The sequence below is a fragment of the Rattus norvegicus genome, chromosome 4 (assembly GCF_021556685.1).
Source record: "Rattus norvegicus strain SHRSP/BbbUtx chromosome 4, alternate assembly SHRSP_T2T, whole genome shotgun sequence".
In the NCBI taxonomy this organism is placed as follows: Eukaryota; Metazoa; Chordata; class Mammalia; order Rodentia; family Muridae; genus Rattus; species Rattus norvegicus.
The window spans coordinates 86,157,211-86,179,604 of NC_141537.1; the positions used below are offsets into that span (position 1 = coordinate 86,157,211).

The 22,394-nt window shown below is 40.0% G+C and overlaps 1 protein-coding gene across 4 annotated transcripts in view; it reads left to right on the plus strand.

Annotated features, from left to right (window-relative positions):
* Window positions 1–22,394, plus strand: part of Itprid1 (ITPR interacting domain containing 1) — a 168,173-nt gene that overhangs the window by 132,007 nt on the left and 13,772 nt on the right. For all 4 annotated transcript variants that reach the window (XM_087658734.1, XM_087658735.1, XM_087658736.1 and 1 more), the window contains 2 exon segments: window positions 20,432–20,514; window positions 20,889–22,070. In XM_087658734.1, the coding sequence (XP_087514860.1) occupies window positions 20,432–20,514; window positions 20,889–22,070 (1,265 nt within the window).

Genomic DNA, 22,394 nt, shown 5'->3' on the forward strand with positions numbered 1-22,394 from the left:
ATCTTATTGGTTCACATCTTCAACAGTCTTTCTGACAGTTCATCTCTTGCCTCCACTTCCGGTGTGTTCAGTATCTCACAGTTATGTAGAGTTGAGTGACTGAAATCTTTTAACACTTTCCTGACCACATGCACGACAATTGAAAAAAAAAGTATGTTCACTCTACTCTATGTTAATTTTATTATAAAGTAATTTATTTAATTATATTTCAGTCAAGGTGTGTGTTTATTATAATTACCTGATTGTTACTGGATTATGGATTTGAAGTTTTCTACTTGTAGAATATCTGGTGGCAAGATACTCCAGAAGGAAAGATATTCTTGTTTAAGGCCACCTTTCCTTTAAATCCCCATATGATGAGCAGTCTGTTGTATTTCACTCTGAAGCCAAATCCTGTGGTTATGTTTGTATTTGTGCTATACTCAACAGCACTCTGCCTTTTGGGTTTGAAAGGCGTCTCCGCAGTGCAGACCTCCATTGGAATTCTCTTTGCACTACTCAGAATAGAGCCACAATAATGACACTTGTGTTACTTACAGTTTTCTAGTACTTTCGTGCTTCCCTTCTAGACTCTAGTCATATGTATCATTAAAGTCAAAATTATATCTGTTTTCTGATGTTGAGTTTTGGCTCAGGGGAGATAAGGCGCTTACCATAGAAAAAGCAGCTAATACAAATAGTATGATCATTCATGGACCCCTTCATTGCACCACCCTTGTCCTTGACCTCAGAGACCATGAAGTGCTAAGATGTCATTTAGTCTAAACCATCTAATGCTTAAAATATCTGTACAACATCCGATATTACTTATGCAGCAAAAAGTATGGGAAGTGAGAAGGAATCTACAAATGTCTTCCCAATAAAATTAGGTTTCATAAATTACTGTTGCTTGGTGTAGGTTATTGGGGATGAAAGTGGGGTGATATTCAATTCAGCACCATGGGTTTTTTCTTTTAAAATTTAATGTTACAATAAATTACATCATCTCTCTCATCCTTTTCCTCCCTCCACACCCTCTCGTGTAGCCTCCTTTGTTCTCTTTCAAAGTCATTGCCTCTGTTTTTCATCAATTGTTGTTGCATACATGTGTATACATTCTATATACAATCTTCTCAGTCTATATTATACCAATTGTGTTTATGTTTTCAGGGCTGTCCATTTGGTATTGGACAATTAAATGAAATCAATTAAGATAATTTCAGACCAGGAAAGTGAGAGATTTTATCTCGAACCATGCACAGAAAGCAAAGGATGTGACCTGGAGGTTGTAAAAAGTTGTTAACTCTCAAAGGCCACCTAGAGTGATTTGTTTCCTCCAGCGAGGCTCCACCCTCTAAAGGTTCCATAATCTCCACAAACAGCACCACCAAACCAAAGCCACATTTTTAAATATGTGAGTTTATGGGAGTATTTGTCATTCAACCCACTATATACATGCTATATACATGTATACATATTCATGACAAATTTTATTATATGAATTAGAAAATAAAATAATATACTACAATATACTATAATAAAACTTACATGATTATGCACCCCTTCTTACTGTCTCACTCCTAGTCTTCAAATATCTTTTTGTACTCTATTGTATTTTCAGACCTAAAATTGACTGTGAGAATTGAAAATACAAAACGCAAAACCATAGATAAGTAGGGACCATTGCAGTATTTATTTATCTTGAAAGTAACGAGTGAATTTTCCCATTCTATGTTTTTTGGACAAAGGTATGGCATCATTTTTAACAATAATTAATGTATAGTCTTAAGTAATGTCTTAAGAAGAGTAATATAAGAAATAATTTAAAAAATGGAAATCCTTAATTCCTAGAGATAAAAGAATGTGTAATTATATAGACTTTCCTTTTTAGCTAGTACAACATCCCAAGTATGGACAGTAGAAGTAGTTCGTTGGGTTTTACAGAGAAGCCTTAGTGTTCTGTTAAGTCTTTGGTCACTGTACCGTCTGTGATATTTTGAGAACCCTACTTTACTTATAAACACAACTCATTGGCATTTCTTCAATTTAGAAGCGTTAATAGTTTGTTATTAGTTACATTGTGTCTTCTTCAAACCTTCTTATTACTCACATTTCAAGGAACTATCTTTCCTTCCTCACAAACTGCTCCTTGGTACCATGGCGAGGCTAGAACCATTGTGGGGAGGCCAGAGAGGGGCTCACATGTGGTGGGCAAGCACCCTCCCCATGAATGTGTTCATCATTTAACTTACTTCTTCAAGCATTCATCTTTTAGAAAGAACTGCCTGGAGGGGGAGATCCTGTGCTCACTCTACTGAGAGAAGGGAGATCCTGTAATCACTCCATCTGGAGAGGACGATCCTATGATAATTCTATAACCTCTGATTAGAATGGAAATAACAGCAAATGGTAATCGACTTGCCAGACAAAGTGATTGATATGAATGTGTTTTTCATTATCTAGCTTTTCATAACTGATCAAATAAGCTTGAGCCTTACATGTTAGATACCAAAGACACCAAGCATTTCCACACTATGTACATGGGTCCCTGAAATGGGACCATAAAAGGACCAGGAGCAGCATTTACAGTGGGGGTTGGAGAGCAATATTGGGCATCTGTGTGTGGAAAACTTTTAACACCTAAGTTCCACACATCTTTGGATGAGACAATTTCTTTGCTGATTCATGTCTAATACAAATGCTCCCAAGTGCCACATCCTTTAAAGAAGCTAGATTTTCTAGAAAAGCCTTTGAGCCAAAGTTTCTGAAAGATTTCTGCCAGTCCTCTCTGCAGTAAGGTTGCAACGCAGGTGCTAAGAATCTATGGCCATGGCTTAGACTGTGTAAGCTATCTCTGACTTTGCTGTCTGGCAAATCCACCACACAATAGTATTTTGTCTTCCTACACAGCATTTACTTCTGTGCTGGGTTTTGTGTGCCAAATACTCAGAAATGGGCCTCAAACAGGTCCTTGGATAAAACATATTTCTTTTTTAAGTTAAAAATTAAAGAAAGCTTTTCTTAAAATGTCTTTAAACATTTTCATACATCAAGCTTTGCCACTCATTCCAGAAGTCAAAGAAAAAACAATTGAGGAAGATAGGAACTTAATTTTCAATCTGATAAAAGGGAAGGCAGGAGAAATAAGTCTCTCTTCCTTTCTTGAAGGGAACTGATACAAGCTTCAGCTATAAATCAGAAGAAAAAAATCAGGAAGATGGCAAGAGGTGAAAACGTTCAAACCAAGATTGGTGTAATCACTACCTCAATTTGTCTCACAGATATCGACATTGCCCCATGATGCTTGGGAAAATCTCTCTTCAGTATAGGCATCTAAGAAATTGAGCTGCTATGAGGGGGTACCTCAGAGGGTGATCTGCTTGGCAAAGCATTTACTTATCAGGACTGTTGTTCCTTAAAGGGACAACCATGCTCATATAATATGGTTGCCCTTTCCTCATAGAGTGATCTGCCTGGAAGAGTCTCTTCTCACTAGAAAATGGAGGGTAGAACTTGTAAGCACCACTCTGGGGATCAAGATCAATGTCATACATGCTGCCAGTTGACCATCTACATATTATAGTGGCTTTGTAAATCTTGAAACTAACTTAGTTGTTTGTCATTTCTAGCCTTGGGAAAGGTGGATTACCTGTGGGAGATTAATATCTAATGATTTTACACACTTGTGGGAATGCTTTGGGACTTGACTGAAAGCTAAAGATAGAGGAGCCCTACAATGAAGGCAGAAGTGCCAAGTTCTACCAGACTTTAGGTGTTTACCAAGTTCTACATGTCAGTCATCTGCAGGCTTGAGGAAAGAGTCAGTACTTGGACCAAGCACAACCTCTAAGACCTTTTCAGAATACCAACTGAAATTAGAGGACTATATTTCAGATCCAGCTGCAATAGATGCTAAGAAGAGATTTTATTTATCCATTATTGGTAATGATAAAAATCTTCAGTAAACTTTGTTAAGACTTGTTTCTAAAACTGGGTCAAAATCTATGTTTTCTTTTCAATGTTACAAGGAAACCAACTTGATTCTAAAATCAAAGAACAGACAGAAGTTCAAGTGGGTTGTAAACTTGGCAAAAACATGTTCTGCCAAGAAATAAAAAGGAATTCAGTCTCAAAATCTGCTCCAGAACTCGATTCTTCTAGTTCTCCTTGTGTAAGTGCTAAGCCCAGAAAAGAGCATCAGAGCGTCATCCAGCAAATACAGCGTTCTCGGAAGCTAAAGATACTCACATTGCTTGTCTGAAGTTAGACTCTTTGCATCATTGGGTACCATGTGCTGCATGGTCCAATCACACTGTACATTGGTCTAGCTGGACTTCTTCTACTAGACATTTCTCTAATACATTTTCTTCAGGTTTTGCTTGGTTCATGCTGATGATTGTCCTTACTAAATTGTGTTTCTCTTGTTAATGTGGATGTCACGGTGGAACTGCAGTGGCTTAACCTACTGTTTGTTTTTACAGCGGTTCTTCATGTTTTCTCTTCTGAACACTACTTTCACCATTTGGAATTCAGACAATTTCCTGCATATCAGGGGAGAAATCAGGGCAAGAATTTAAGGAGAGATCCTGGATGCAGGAACTGATGTAGAGACAGTAGACTAGTGATACTTACTGGCTTGCTCCTCATGGCTTGCTTATTCTGCTCTCTTATAATACGAAGGTCGAACTGCCCAGGGACTGTACAACCCATAGTGGGGTAGGTCCTCCCACATCAATTATCAATGAAGAAAATGACCCACAGGCCAGAGTGATGTGGACATTTTCTCAACTAAGGTTCCTTTTCATATTTGACACTATCGTTTATCAAGTTGACAAAAAGCCAACCAAGATACTTGGTGATAGTCTGGGAACATGTACAGAACAGAAGTATCCTTTCACATCAGATATTAGCACATTATATCTGACACATTATAGCTTAACACAACACATTATAGAAGCACAAAAACACATCATGGGTGCATCCTTGTGGGGTGAGCCAATGAAACAATGAAGCAAGTCTTCTAGAGCAAGACTGGTTAACCAGTTTTACAACTAAGTGATCTTAATTTCGATACTTAAGAGATGTATAGTTCCTTGTGAATTGTGTCTCTAAAATATATGTGCAGAAAACAGTATTGTGGGGGTATTCTTTGCAAATATAAAAATCACAATAAAAGAACATTCACAATAGTTTCCACTGCATCTAGGTTGCCCTAGAACTGTAACCTCCATGCTGGGCAAGCTCCTTGATGGCTATCTTCCATTTTGCTTCTCTCCACTCAGGTCCTACAGAGTATTCAGTCAACAAGTGGTAGTTGTTGCATATGTAACCAATAATATACAAATACATTTTATCTGAACTAAAAGTAACATCAGTAGTATAAAAAAATGTAACATGAAAGACATTCTTTTGAGAATTACCAAAATAAAAATAGGTGCATGTGATGGTTTGAATGAAAATGGCCCCATAAGCTCTTAGGGACTGGCACTATTGAGAGATCTGGTCTTGTTGGAATAGGTATAGCATTGTTGGAGAAAGTGTATCACTGAGCATGGGCTTTTTGAGGTCTCAGAAGCTCAAGAAAGGCCTAGTGTGCCTTGTTCCTTCCTTGCTGCCTAAGGATCCAAATGTAGAACTCTCCAGCACTACATCTGCCTGCATGCCGCCATACTTTCCACCATGGCAATAATGGACTGAACCTATGAACTGTAAGCCAGTCTCAATTAAATGCTTTATTTGATAAGAGTTGCTGTGGTCACATTGTCTATCTAAGACAGTAAGATAGAAGTGAAAAAAATTACATATTTAGCTATGAAAGGCATTGCCCCAGTTCTCTGCCCATCTTTCCTCTAAGCCTATGGGAAGGGAAGTCCCTAAAAATCTCAAACCTTTGTATTGAACGTGAGATTTGTTCTAGATTCGTCTGGTTCTTTTTCAGATATAACATTCAGGCAAGAAAATATTCAAAAGGCATCAAATGAAGTGTTTTGAAAGGGTGTCTTTAGCTAAAGTGAGATTCGGGGAACTATCAAGAAATGGGGCACCTGAAGGCTTGTAAGATCACAAACCAATTACCACCCTCGTGTCTATAAGACCAGAGGAATTCTATAAATTTACTTCAAAGAGAGACCCACAGGAGCTCTTTTGATTAATGCACAGCTGTTTTCCAAAGGCATCCTGGAGAGAAGGCAGTGAACACACAGTCTAGGCAATTCTGCCTGTCCTTCAATCTCCTATCCTATAAACATCTTCCATTGACTGAATATCAGGTAAAGACTGGAACACAAGGCAGGACAGAAAGTCTCAGGATGAAGACATGGGCATGGAAGGGTGAGTAGAAGGTGAATAAGGACAGTTAGCTCTGCAGAAGTCCTCTGCTCCCACTCAGCCTCAAGTGGGAGGTGTCCTTTAGAACACAGCTACAGAAGACATCTTAAACTTGGTAAGTGTTTATTCACTTATGTGTGCTGGGAATCAAGCACAGCGTCCCTCCATGTCAAAGAAACAGCCTTTAAGTTGAAAAATATGGTTCTTTTGCTTTACAATTCCTTTTCTCTCCTTTCTATCTTGGATTTTTTGCGTTTGATGAACTGCAGTGCCATATAAAAGGAATAATTCTTCTTACTATTTGAATTATTAAAAAATAACTTGCCAACCAACTCGTTAACATTAACAATAGAATCTCCCAGTCTGCTTCACAATAGAAGAACATGGACTCTACCAGTGGAACTGTTTGGTAAGCAGTAGTAAAATTAAAATTCCAATGAATGATGCTATTGAGACAAAAGAAAACTTAAAGTTTCATAGTGTCATGTTATTTGGATTTTAACTCACTGTTCATTTAGTTCTGGGAACTCCTACACCTCTGTTTTTAAATATGAAATGAACCCAGATCCAAATTAAAATGTATCAAATTCTTTTGGGACAATGAATCAGACATACTTCTCAAAATTGGATCTGGTTTCTTTGTTTTTAATCTAAGGAATGGCTAATTAAAAAAATGTCTACGCAGACAAAGAGGGTACTGTTTATGGAATAAATTCATATACTATTCTATTTTCAGGATTTTTATCTAGATGAAAATTCCAACTTGCTTTGTTTCAAGGTCCTGTGTGGTTAACTGTTCCTGGATTATTTCATCGCATTAAGCTTCAGCCCCATTGGCCTCCTGACCTCCCTCTGGGCAGAGGCTTGTCTTTTGGAGGAATGGGGAGCAGGGACAAACTTCTTTGGGTCACTTCTTGGCCTGGGTTACTTTGAAGAGTTCTTTTTAACAGTTTTCAAGGAGATATGACATTTTAAAAAGAAAACAGCATGAAAAGGTGCTAGAGAAAGCAGTATAGAGTAACTATGTAAAAATAGAATGGCCTATTGGTGTCTTCCACAGAGAAGACTTTTCTTACTCAGTTATAAATCAAGAAACCTTTACCCCAGATGACAGAATATATGCAGAGAAGTGTTAGTTGTGTTTTAAAGTGACTGTTTTATTAAAACTTAAATCTAGTTTGGCATATGATATAATCGTTCACATAAGCTAAAGCTCAGAAGAAAGATCACCCATATTTTCTGAAAAAGATATGTCCAAGGTCCACCAAAAGAGGGCAGCCTGTATGACTCAGAGAACTTCAGCTCCACGTCCTACTCATGACCATGGATATTCCCCAAAGAGAAAATTCCAAAAGTATCAATGACTATGTCCAACATCTAGAACATACCACAGAAAGCTGAAGAGCTGAGGGAAAATTGTCAATGAACACTGACTAGCTGCACAGTCAATACTTTTGTTTGCTATTCAATATCAACAATGATATCTGAAATACATTGGCATTTTATAGTACCAGTAATTAAAATTAATAGCATATATGTCTTCTGAATTACTAAAGGAAAAAAGACTATCAAATAAAATATGCTTGTTGCCAAAGGAGCGAACATTGAAAAAGAATAATATAGTCAAATCTGGAGCATCAGACAGTACAGAAAGTACTTCACATCTCCCTGAATCTTCCTGTAAGTCTCTGGGAAAGCCTCTGGGAAAGCCTCTGGGAAAGCCATTTGTGGTACAGCTCAAAAGTCATCCTAGAAGGCCAGCAAGATGGCTCAATGAAGAAAGGCACTTGAAACTAAATCTGATGAACTCAGTTTGATCCTCAGAAGATCCCATCTGGTGGAAGGAAAAATTGATGCCTTAGAATATCTGCACATACATTAGGGCCCATCCACCACAGAGAGAGAGAGAGAGAGAGAGAGAGAGAGAGAGAGAGAGAGAGAGAGAGAGAGAGAGAGAGAGAATGTAAAATGTTCTACTTCAACATGAGATATGATCTGTTTTTAATATACCAATAGCATGACATAAAGTAAGACATGTGTCCAGCATCATGAGAGAGAGCCACTAGTAAGGCTGAGCTGACAGAGAGTCCAGACTGAATTCCAACTCAACAGACCGACTTGAGTTATGAGTGATGCTTCTTTTCAGATAAAATTAGATTTATTTAGGGTGAGACGGCTATAGACATTATGCTGATTTCAGAATAAGGGCTGGATTCTCATCTGACGTGACATGCTTTTGCTACGCCCACCAAAGTCACAGAGGCACATAACATAAAGTCAAAAGCAAGAGGACCAGATGCACCTCAAAATAACAGTGACAGTGGAGTTCATAAATCTGGTGAAGAACGTGATTTGAGCTCTTTAAAATAGATGTACACTGAAAACAAGGAAGCAACGGAAAGTGAAAAGCAAACTGAATGGGCAGAAATGTACCAGAACTACGATCATTCAAGAAAAGAGACTGTAAATAGTATACTTAAATATACATACATATTTACATAATTTATTAAGTGAGGCCAAATTTAAGAGAGGCCCTAGGTTCGGTCCCCAGCTCTGAAAAAAAAGAAAGAAAAGAAAAAGAAAAAGGAAAAAAAGATAAACTTTAAGTAGCAACACTTTTATTTTTAAATAACTTTTTATATAATGTAGTTTGATCATACTCTTTCTCCTCCCCTTACTCCTCTCCAACTTTATATCTTCTCTCTCTCTCTCTCTCTCTCTCTCTCTCTCTCTCTCTCTCTCTCTCTCTCTCTCTCTCCCTCCTTCCCTCCCTCCCTCCCTCCCTTCCTCAATGTAAAAACAAAATACTGACCATGAGCTCTTCCCTGGAGTGTAATTGATATATTCTGTGTGGCTGCATTGAGGAAAACGGTTTGCTTTTTTTTCCCCCTCTCTCTCCTGGCAGTCGTCACTATGCAAACAGTTCCTTGTAAAACCTTGTGCCCACTTCCCTTTCTCGGAGCCAGGATTTTGTCTGGCTTGACTATATGCAGGTCTTGTGCATAATGTCATAGTCTCTATGAATTTATATGCGTATCAGCCTATTGTGTCTAGAAAATGCTACTTCCTTGGAGTCGACAGGGTTCTTCAACCTTGGCTCCTACAATCCCGCTGCTTCCTCTTTCACATAGATCCCTGAAGCTTGAGTGCTGGAATTTGATACAAAGGCACCTTTTAAGACTGAGCGTTACAAAGTTTCTCACTCTCTGTATATTGTCCAGTTGTGGGTGTTAATTAATATCTAGTGTAAGAAAAAGCTTCTGCGATGATAGATGAACCATGCAGTCATCTATGGGCATAACATGTTATTAGAAGTTTTATTTCTATGATGTTCATTTAGCAGAGTAATACTTGGTTTTCTTCTTATGCCCAAGACCTTTCTATTCTCGTGTTCTTGACAATATCGGGTATAGGTTTCATCACATGGAGAGTGTCTAAATCTAATAAAGAAGTTGTTGGTTATTCCCATAACTTCTGTGCTACTATTGGACCAGTGGGTATAGTTTGAAGGCAAGCCACTATTGTAGCTTACAGAGTTTGTAGCTGGGAAAAATAGTAGATTTTTAAAATGTCATTAATTTGAGAATAATCCCCAAAGCGTTAAACAATTAAGAGGCTAAAAATTGTCTTTCCAAATTTCTGAAGAACATACAAAGAGAGTTTATTTAGAGAAAAATGTGAATGCTTGCACATGCACACAACACACTTTAGGAAATGTCCATAAAAATTCACAATATACTATTTTAAAAGACGGAGGCTACAAAGTGGGTATGATTACTATGTTAACACACATGTGTTCCTAGGTGCTCAATGACAGCACACTGGGCTAGAATACATAGAAATATTTTGTCTTCCCACATAACTAAGTAATTAAGTTTTTTTCATTTCCTAAAGTTTCTTCACCCCTGTGTACTGTTTTTATAATAGTGAATTAATACTTAATGGATCAAGCCAAATAGATTTACTTTTAGAGAAGCTTTTTTCCCAGTGACTAAGAAATGTAGCTATTCTGACTAAAGAATGGAGGAGAAACTGGCAAACTTGGAACAATAAAAAGACGAGGAAAGGGGGAGGCCAAGCTTCAGGAGCTTGCAAAGCATCAGCTAAGTATCATGGGCGCCCACAGGTGTGCTGCAGACGCCGTCTACAGGAAGAAATGAACTATCCAGAACTTCTGGCATGAATGAAGGCAGTCGCATGTTTCAGATAGGTTTTTCCAAACCCATTAACATACCATCTCTTCTTCATACATATCTAGGATCAGATATGTGATCAGTATCTAGGGCAGTATAAGACCTGAGGGGACCCAGTTCATATTTCTTAGAGATGAAGGGTCCCACAGGACCATCTGTAGCCCTGCCTCTGTGTCCTGTACTTTTCACTGCATTAGCAAGGACTTGACACACAGCAGGAATGTTTGGGAAGCCAGAGATGACACGAAAAGATCTCTAATGGAGGTCAAACTATCATTGACAGAATGAACCTTGAACCCATAAGAGCCCAAACAAATCTTACAAGAGTGCAAACTGCATCATTCATTTGGGTTTCAAAACAAGGACAGATCGAAGAATAGCCCAATGCTGGAAACCCATTTCCGACTGATCTGGGGTAACAACAGTAGGCTGTGTGTGTGTGTGAAACTGAACTATACAGAGAGAGAAGAGAGCCACTCTTCTCTGTCCCATGCTGGCCAGAGGCATCTCAGCTCCCGAAACTAGATTTGAGAGAGAGGGGTGATTTTAGAGCAAAATTTACAAGAACTTATTCAAAAGTATAAAGAACAAATGACCTGCAAACCCAGCCCCATGTGAGTGGACTTTAGCGAGCCTACAGGTGAGGAGAAATGCCTAGAAAGCCAGAGGGCTATCTTTGGGAAAGAGCCTTAGACACGGTCTGTGTGACCAGACAATAAAAAGTGCTACAGATCTGGCTCTCTACCACAAAATAGTTGCATATTTTCTGCCACATGTGAGTAGCTCCCTGTTAGCAGAATGTGTAAAGTAGTTGGATGATAGCTAATAAAGAAGGCTCTAGAATGCACCAACATTGAGTGGTTGGTAGCCCCATTTTGACTTCCGTGGAGATCTGAAGACAAAACCGTAACGATGTTCTGAAGCGTTTGGAATTACTCTATATTTTAAAGTGCCCCGTGATCGTGATAGCCACTGCGGTCCAAACAATCCTCGCTGCACTGCTTCCTATTGGGCAAAGCTGCTGCTTCTCATCTCAGGTTCCAGCCCCCTCCTTGGGCCGTTTGCATTTGACTCATTTGTAAATCCACACCAGTTCTTAGACAAATTTACATTTCAACTCCTTACTCTTGTTTCCTGAGACGCTCTACACTCAGACTATTTTCAGTGCAACTCAGGTGCTTTTACTATTGCCACAGTTCAAAAACGAAGGAACTCTCAATTGGAGAGTATTGGCAGACTTGTCTCCTTCGTGGTTGGTGTAATGCTGCCATCTGGTGGTTACTTTGACAAACTGCCTAAGGCCTCTCCCTAGGGTAGGCGTGTTAGCACAGTACAAAGGCCCAGTCTGCAGGCAGGGCTCGCCCTACTGAAATAGTAAAATCTAAATCCTAGAAGGCAACTGTGCACTGTGGGAGATAATTTCTAATGACTACTAACGCTAGCCTTCATAGTCATGAATAGCGTAAACAGTGATACCAATAGAGACTGAATTATAATAGTTAAAATGGTGTCCCGCAGGAAAAACTTACCTGTACTTAGACAAGATATGTATGTGTTCATAGATTCACGCATATATTATTGGGCATTAGCCTCGCTCATTACGAGCCCAATAGAAAGAGTCAGAATCCAAAGCTGGTAGGTGTGGCCATAAATCTTCCAGATGAGTCAGTCGGGTGTTCTAATAGCATGCTACTTAACTATATTGAGAATTTAGCCTCTGTGAGCCACGGGATAGAGCTGGTGAACCATCAGTTAGTGAGAGCAAAATTAAATCGAGCAGAAAGGTTTTGGTGGTAAGGGGTGTCATTTATCTAGTTGGCTTAGAACAGGGACCTGTTAGAAGGAAGCAACATGGAAAAAGACAAAACAAGGCCTCCATTTAACAGAGTGGGCCAGAGCTGTGGCTCCTCAGGAGAAGTTTCTCCTAGGCGTGGTCTGGCAGGCTTCAGGAACTGGGTGGGACGGCCTGGAGAGCTAGTGCTACTTCCTTTAGGCGTCAAATGCCATGTTCTTGTACCGGAAGTCAAGCCCTCCTGCCTGGGTGTTACCTTGAGGGTGTAGCAGTGATAAATGACGCTCATTTGTATCTGTCTGTTTGCTTAATAATTCATCATAGCTATCCCAGACTAGGTGATTTCTCCTACTTTATCTCTGTTTAACTACTACAGCCCCAAGGGGAAGTTTAAAATGAGGAAATCTTCACCGAGCTGTTGATAGTCACTGAAATAGTTTATAAGGGGCAAAGATCTTAGTCTCCTAAAGAAACTAAGCCATCTGAAAATTGCCCCACATTTGTCTTAAATTTCTCAGAATGACTCGGTCTTAAATTTCTCAGAATGACTCAGAAATGTATACATTTGAATTCTAAAGCAAAGGAATTATGAAAATCCTTTATTTGAGAAAATCATGCACAACTGTGTTGTTCAGTCACACTACAGAAGTGAAATCTCAGTTTGGTCTTTTATTAAATTTAATTAAATTCCAGAGATATCACTTAAGTGAGATTTAACAATTGTGTGTGATTTACAGTTAATGAAATATAACTGTTGTCAATACCACAAATACACCGCCTTTAGAACCAATGAGTCCTACTGTATAGAGATGCTTGTAGCTGTTTACAGTTAGTCCTCATACTCAGAATAGCTTCATCAATCTGCAAACCTTGGACCAGCACTAGTAGAAATATGTCAATACATGAAAGATGTAGACTTTTCCATTAGCTGTTCCTTAAACTATACAGCACAACCTTTCTATACCATTTAAATTATAGTAGGTACTGTGAGAAATCCAAGATGGCTTAAGAGGGAAGGAAGGCTGTGCATAGGTCACAGGCAAATACTGTGACGCATTCGTGTTAGGGATTTGAGTATCTGCGGTTTTTGGTATTCTGTGGGATGGAGTTCTTTGAAGCCAGTCACCCACAGATCTCAGGGAGGAAAGTATTTCCATTTGGACCAGAGATTGGTTTAGTAGCAGAATATGTTGCTTCCTCTGGCAAGGATAATAGCAGCCATTAGCCATCACACATCACACTTGTGGCTCCCACTCAGAACAAGAATCTTGAAATGGGGCTGGAGAGATGGCTCAGGGGTTAAGAGCACTGGCTGTTCTTCCAGAGGTCCTGAGTTCAAATCCCACTGTCCATGTGGTAGCTCATAACTGTCTGTATAGTTCCAGGGGATCCTACACCCTCATACAGATATAACAGGCAAAACACCAACAAACATGAAATAAAGATAATTAATAATAATAAAAAAGAAATTTTTCTGGAAAAGTGAATAGCAATGGTGTCCTGGGACTCTTTCACAGGCAGTGCCTGAAACACTTCACTAAAGCAAGAGGCTCTGCATCCTGTGTAGCCTTCCCTCCTCAGAGTCTTACCTCTTCTTAATTAGGAACTTTCACTCTTAATGCTATGGCTCAGGGGTGAGGAAGGAGATGTGGAAGTTAGTTCCACTTATTGACTCTCTGTGGTCAGGGTCTCCTGGGCTGAAACAGGCTGTCCGGGGACCTAAAGCACATAAGGTAGCTTGAAGTAGGAAGCTCATGTGCAAAGTGCTCAGGGATGGTCTGCTTGCTTGGCTGTTGAGTAAAAATAAGCTCTAAGTAGTCGGGGCATTATGTGGGAAGTATTAGAAAATCTACTCAAAGCTTTTGCAATGTTATAACAATTATCACATAATTTACATAAAGTACATAAATTACAAAACAGGTGATTTCCTTCCTAACTTCAACAGTACCCAGAAACGGTTTTCAAAATCACATTTTTTATTTTACTACTCCTTGAAATTTCACACTTCTATACAATGAATTTCCATCCTATTCATTGACCACTACCTCCCTTCGGGGTTTCCTAGTATCCACCCCACCTCGTTTCTTTTGTTGTTGCTGTTAGAAACTCCCTAAGTCCAACTAATGCTGCACACATGCAGATCAATGTAGAACCTACCTGTAGGGCATATCCACAAAGAGTATGACTCTCCCTTCCTAGTGGCCATTGATTGTCAAATACCTCTTCCCCCATCCATGCTGAAGTGTTGACAACCTGGATCTTGTGTGGGTAACCACTGCTGGGGTTGATGTTTACAATAATAATCCAGAACTGAGGATTTCACAGCTCTAAACCTTACCAGTGCTTACATTCTCTTTTGTCCCTTCTTCTGCGATGTTCCCTGAGCCTTCAATACTGTGGGGATGGGGGAAGGCATAAGGTTAATATAGATGATACATCCAGAGCTGAACCTTCACAGTGACTTACACTTGACACTTTGACCAGTTATGTGTCTCTGCATCAGTTCTTACCCAAGCAAGACAAATCTGTGGAAATAAACATAAATCTTAAGAAAAGAGTTTGACAAAATGACTATTTAGCCAAACAACACTAGTAAGTTTTCCCTCTTGGGCCCTGTGACTCCCTCATCATGGACTTTTGACCAGGTTACACATTGAGGCATAAAATTCTTTGTGTGGAGAAGGCCACAGATCCAATAAGAAAGAGGTGGGTGACCCAACCATCATACCAATTGCTCCAATGGGCACATCTTACCCAGCAGGTCAATATGAAAGCATGTAGGGCCCACATTTGGAAAAGACTACTGAGGTTTTTTTTTTTCTCTTCCAGCAACCTACATTGCACCTTCTGCCACTATGTCAGCTAACCATCAGGGAGAGAGTTTTCTGGTCGGTACAAATCTAATTCTGTGGGTCCTACTTTTAGAGTGAGCGTCTTCCTCAATAGGGAGTTACCCTCTAGTTGTAATGGTTAACCAATAGCAATAGCACGCACGTTGTTTTGTTTTGTTTGTTTTGTGTAACTCTGGGTCCTCTGTCCAATAACACATTTAGAAAGGTACCCTGTGCCCAACACTGAGATTTTCATTTAAGAACTAATGTCACCTTGGAGCAACATTTTCTATCCAGAAAGGCACTTCTGTTCAAACTACTCTTCTTTATAATACATTTTAAGTGAATTCATTGTGTGTTGTGAATGTAATGTGTATCACGATTTGAATTGAGTGAGCGGATGCTCATCAGCACCTTCCTGTCTCCCTGGCTAACTCATGTCCTCCCTTCTTCTCTCCCCAATCTCCCTCTCTCCACTAGAACCTTCTACCCTGAAAATTACCCCACTTGCCTTTTATGTTGTCTGCATTCAGCTGACAAGTTTCAATGCTGGTTGAATTTGATTTGAAAAAGATCAGCCATCTTAAATATGTCATGCAAATTAAGTATTGTAAAATAAATCTCTAATAATAAATATTGTTTTCACTGATATTTAACAGGCAAATATTCCATTCCTAGTATTAATTGTTCTCCGTTGTTGGTGGGATGTCCAGCTAGTACAACAACTCTGGAAATCAGTCTGGAGGTTCCTCAGAAAATTGGACATAGTACTACCTGAGGATCCAGCTATACCACTCCTGGGCATATACCCAAAAGATGCCCCAACATATAACAAGGACACATGCTCCACTATGTTCATAGCAGCCTTATTTATAATAGCCAAAAGCTGGAAAGAACCCAGATGTCCTTCAACAGAGGAATGGATACTGAAAATGTGGTATATTTACACAATGGAGTACTACTCAGCTATTAAAATCAATGACTTCATGAAATTCATAGGCAAATGGATGGAACTACAAAATGTCATCCTGAGTGAGGTAACCCAAACACACACACACACACACACACACACACACACACACACACACACACACCATGGTATACACTCACTGATAAGTGGGTATTAGCCCAAAAGCTCGAGTTACCCAAGTAACAATCCACAGACCACATGAAGCTCAAGAAGAAGGATGACCAAAGTGCAAATGCTTCAATCCTTCTTAGAAGGGGAAACAAGAATATTTATAGGAGAAAATATAGAGACACAGTTTGGATGATCGCACACACATACCATGGTTTCTGTGTGTGTGTGTGTGTGTGTGTGTGTGTGTGTGTGTGTGTGTGTGTGTGTGTGTGTGTTTGGGTTACCTCATTCAGGATGACATATATATATATATATATATATATATATATATATATATATATATATATATATATATATATATATAGCGCCACCAAACCCAGACAATATTGCTGATGCCAAGAAGTGCAACCTGACAGGAGCCTAACATAGCTGTCTACTGAGAGGCTCTGCCAGAGCATGACAAATACAGAGGCGGATGATTGCAGCCAACCATTGTACTGAGAACTGGGTCCTCAATGGAGGAGTTAGAGGAAGGATTGAAGGAGCTAAAAGGGTTTGCAACTCCATTAGAACAACAATGCCAAACAACCAGAGCTCCCAGAGACTAAACCATCATCCAAAAAGTACACATGGACAGACCCATGGCTACAGCTGCATGTGTAGCAGAGAATGGGCTTGTTGGGCATCAATGGGAGGAGCCAAGTCCTGCCAAGTCTCAATGCCCCAGTGTAGGGGAATGTCAGGGCGGGAAGACTAGAAGGGGCGGGTGAGTGGGTGAGGGAACACCTTAATAGAAGCAGGGGGATGGGGAGGGGATAGGGGGATTGTGAAGGGGAACTGGGGAAAGGGAATGACATTTGAAATGTAAACTTAAAAAAATCCCCCCCAAAATTGAATGTTATACTTAGAGGTGTTTATTAGATCAGCTCTTTCCATATAACCTGCTCCATGTTATAATAATACTTATTTTCATAGACTCATAGGGTTTTCTAATAAGCCCTATGCTATATTGTTGTCATTTTTGTTAACATAGACAATTTCCCCCATCTTAGGGATCAAACCCAGGGCTTTAACAATGCTAGGCTACTACTTAACCCCTGGGCTTGCCCCCGGTCTTTAATAATCTTTCAAAGGAGTTAAACCTTTTTAAACGTGTGTTTGATGCTTCCTTTCATGCTCTTCACTGTCCTCCATGGGAGTCACACCTTTTCCCTGGATTACTTTCAAAGCTAATTCTCCTTCTGCTTTTGTTGTTATGTGTAAATAATCTGCCTCTTTAGTGGGGTGGATGTTAAGACTCTTTTCTTTGTTGTTGGTATTAAATAATCTGTCTGATGTGCCTTGGTATAGCTTTCTTCATGCTCTGTGTGCCAGGGCATTGTTTCTGTCAAACATTTCAAGTGTTCTCCATGCTCTTTGGAGTTCTCCCATTACTAATATATCCATCTACTTGGAGAGGTTGCATGGCATACTGGTGTGATTTTCATCGCTTAAAATCTTGTTTTCCACGTGTAGATTTGGTTTGGGATCATTTCTATAGTTATGTCTTTCTTTCATTGTTGTTTTTATTACATAATCCTTAATTTTCTTTTAATCTTATCCATTATAAACCATCATAAGCACTATAGTTTTCATTTTCACTTTGATTCGGGTCTTTAAGCACACATACACCATCAATGTCTGCACTTAACACATTTCATCATATTCCTAGATTCTTGGCCATATGGCATATTGTCATAAGTGTTTTAATGTCCTTGTCTGATCATTCTAACATCAGCATCAACTCTTTATTTGTTTCCATTTGTTGGTGTTTCACCTCCCTGTCTGGGTCACATTTACCTGCTTCTTTTAGAGTTAATTATATTCCTTCATTGACAATTTTGTTCCTGTATATAATGTATTTTGATGACTCTTCCCAACCTGCTCTTATCTCCCCCCCACCCTCTTTCCAGCAAATATCTTTCCCACATTGCTGCCTTTTTCGTTGTTGTTGTCTTATGTTGTATGACCCGGAGAGTCATAAGGGTCTGTGTGACCATAGGTTTGGAACTATGCGTGGAATGGGGTGGGCGCACATTTGACATACCTGGTATCTTGTAGAGATGCGAAGTGGTGTGGATTTAATTTGGCATGTGGTAAGTATTGGTGTTTCCTAATAAGCTCTTCTTGAGTTTACTTCTGAGGCAGAGTTGAGTTATCAGGAAATACTCTGACTCATTGCGTCTTATTGTTAAGACAGTATGAAGAACCAGATCAATGTCCTTCTCAGGCTGCTTATTCCTCACCTCCGACTCAAGACCTATAATGTGTTGTATGAATTATGAAGCTTTTTGATATAGTGGGTGGAATCATGCACTATTTTAGGCCGTGGGTGAATGTTGAGCCCAATTTTAGATGGTTCCTCCCCTATTGGCACATAGCTCAAGAGGGACCCAAGAAGCCATTCTCCATAGTACTTTCTTTTTCCCTCACACTGACCTGCAAACTCTAGATGACTCAATTTTGCTAGAGTCTTACCTCTACTTCCTTTATTAAATGTGTTTTCCAAGACTCTCCCTGAGTTTCTGTCCTTATACTGAGGCTTGAAAACTAGCAGCAGAAATCCAGGCAATCATGGCGTTCCTATCACTGAGCCTGCTTCTCAGAAAGTGTTCCCATGCATTGCTGCCTGCTGTCTTCAAACAAAACAAGAACCACTGTTCATGTGCTTTGTATAGTATTCAATTGTTTCAGGAGGTAGAGAAATTCTGGTCCCTGTTACTCTAGCTTGCCAAGAGCAGAAGTCCTTTTAAGGTTAAATCGGGTGAAGATTTCCACATTTCGTTCTTTAAAACACATCAAGAAGAGATGTTTATATCAGAGAAACCATTCTCTCAAATTTTTCTACTGAGTTCTTCAACCCCACTAAAGGTCAGCTGCTAAATGCTTTTGTTTCTTGTTTTTTTCAGTTTTTAAAAGTCTAAATTAAAGAATGAGGTTTTACCTTCCTATAGGAGGGCCAGTGTTTTCTTACTGCTTTAACCTCTGAGCAAATGAGCTGGTTGTGGGCTGGCTGGACCACCTCAGAGACCATTTCTATTCAGACACATAACATTAAGATTGGCTAAAGAAATCCCACAGAGAGAGGGCATTGCTGTTAATGGAGGAATCCTCGAGGCTAGGTCTGAAAAACATAAACAGTAGCTAGGATCTTTGAGCTTTCCTGCAGTAATTAGGTGTCTAAGCAATAGAAAATTACATATTTCTCACTTAGGTACCAGCTATATAAGCATCATATCTATCAGCAATCATCCTTTTTGATCAACTTTCAGATGTACACTTTGTCTTTTTTCTCAGAGAAGACAAGGTCTTCTAGTGTAAGCAAGTATTACTAAAGAAAAATGGGAATCCAATACTTTGGGCTGGAGTGAAACACAGTAACCAGTGTATTTGCCTAGCATTTAATCCACAACACTGCACAAAACAGTCAATAGTATAAACTTGTAGTCCAAGCATTCAGACGGTAGCGACAGGAGGATAAGATGTTTAAGATCATCCTTGGCTTGGCTGCATGGTAAATTTGAGGACAGTCTGGAATAAAGGAGACCCCACCTCAAAGTAAAATGGCATAGTTTAATCTTTAGTGCAGGGACTTGCTATCAGGTACCTCTTCTTTTAACCCAATCCAACACAGCACAGCACAGCAAAATACAACACAACACTTACATATGATGTCCACAAATCCTAGCCTGTCCACACAGCATTGTTTTTTGTCTGCCCTATCTAGTGTTTTGTGGGAACAAGAGACGCATGGTCTTGTAGTCTTAAATTTAGAGCCAAGGAAAGCTAAGAGAGAGTTTGCAGTTAAAACTTAGTCAAAAGGAAGATAATATATGTGTGTAATATATAACATAGGAAGGTATTGTTGTTGTATTAATGTCATATTCAGGGACATCTGTAGGCTTTTTTTTGTCCTTAGTAAAAATTCAGTTCACAATTAATCATATTACAATTTAAGAAGTGAGTTCTTCCACTGGTCCATGTTTTCCAGGCTCAGGAAGATACAGATGCAGGTTTACATGAGCTCTCTGACATTTGAGAAAAGATATCCTTGGAAGTTTCCCATTGTGTCACACGTGGTCAGACCGTGTATGCTCTCTAATGTGCTAAGCATAGAGAAGGCTTACTCTCGGTCTTGCAGGCAGGGTGATTTCACTTCCCTAACCTCCAGTTCTCTTTCTTCACACAGGCACCCGAGTGGACAGAACAAACAGCTGTCAGTCTGACAGCAGCGGGTTTTTGGAGGAGCTGCCAGAGCTCCAGCCCCTCCAGGTAAAAGGGTCTGGAATTGGGCCCTGATTGTATACCTCACACCCTTTAGTCCTATTAACCACCCACACCAATTGTATACTCAGTCCTGGAGAACTTGGAAGGATAAATTTAAAGTGCCTATCACAAATGGCAAGTTTTAAAGCCCACACCAGATATATGGTGGGCAAAGAATAAACAGTCTCAGTAGACCAAGTACCATGATGCTCACCTTTCCTCTCCTCTCTCTTTTGCTTTGATTTTTCAAAACAATAAACTGGTCATAGGGAAGACATAGCAATCTGATAAAATTCCAAGTGTATAGCCTGTGTTCACGAATTCTGTCACTGATCTGCCCTAACTTCCTGATCCATTTTCCATGTTTTTTTCTCCTGCAGGTGTCTTCCTTGGCAGGCAGCCAGAGTCCCACTGTCTATAGAGGTTGCAAATCAAGGGATCAGAGTCCTAGCACAGCATCATGGCAAGACTCTCAGCAAGAGTCATATGGTTCTAAGTCCGAGAGCATAGCAAGCTCGTCTGTGTTAAGCCAAGATAGGAGTACCTTGGAAGAAAAGGACTCAGCATCTGTGATGGAGGAGGAGCTTCAACTTAGGGACATGGAAGGGCCACCAGAAATAGTCAATCCAGACATGACTCTCCCTAAGACCATCATGGTGGGAGAACACCCAGAGGGTGTTGCTGGAACTGTGCTCACTTCTACATGTAATAACACAACAGGGGTCACGGTGACTTATGTCACAGAAAAGGAAGATAGTTCTCTAGGGCATAAGGGTACTGGGAAAATGCTGATAGAAAGCCACCACTTTGAATCACTAAGGTCATCCAAGTTTGATCAGACTCTAGACAATTTCTATCATGTGGACTCTGATATCCCTGGAACAGAGGACAACAGCAAAGTCTTCCCTGACACCAAGCAAAGCTCGCTGGTGCAAGAGAGGCCAGCACAGCACTCTCACGAGCACAGAGGAGACATGCCCTATAAAGGTGACCTTGTTCAAACCTCTGATAAGTCAATTCTCCACCTTGATAAGCCACCTGGAGATGTTCCCACTGACTCAAATGCTGCCAGCTCTTGGTCTGTGACAACCCAGGTGTCCTCCAATCTGGTGTCAGCTGCTCAGAGGGTTGCAGAACTGGGGACCTATAATAAAGAAACAGCTTTTGAATATACTCCATGTGACCCTCTTAATAGCACAGTCCTAAAACTGCAGAGAGAAACAAGGCAGGTCAACAATGTTGCTGTTCAGACTTATGCATATGAATGCCAGCTCAGGCCCTACCATAATGACTTCATTCATGGACCCTCACCCCTCACCAAATCCATTTCTTTGGATACAGGTTTTCCTAGTACCTCTCCAACAGGCATCTGCCATACCACACCTGCCCACTGTTGTGTCTGCTGTCATCACTGCCCCAACTGTCAGTGGATGAGGCAAAGCCCTGGCCCAGAACCCTCTATTTGCAGGCATTTCCAGTATTCACATGCTGAGGAACCCAAAGTCCAGTTCATGAAGACACTGAAAATACTCCAAGACACTACTGTGAGGGACCTGTGTTCTGTAAGTGTTTCCTCTACAAACTGGGCAGGTGGAGGCACCAAGCACACCACTAACACCACACGGATAGTGTTTATCCTTCTTTATAGCAGAGAAAACTCATCTTGTTTTCAAATATTAATATGCTTGTTGAGTGTTTTATAGTTTATGAGATAAATTCATAGCTCTAGGTTATAATATCAATTGACTTGTCTCATCTCAGAGTCAGTCTGACTGGGAATTCTGACTTTTCAATTCAGTAGTCTGGGCCATTTAGAGTCTCTAGACAGTCATGTAAAACAGTGGGCTGGGGACTATGGATAAAGCTTTGTGGCTAAGTGCTTGCAG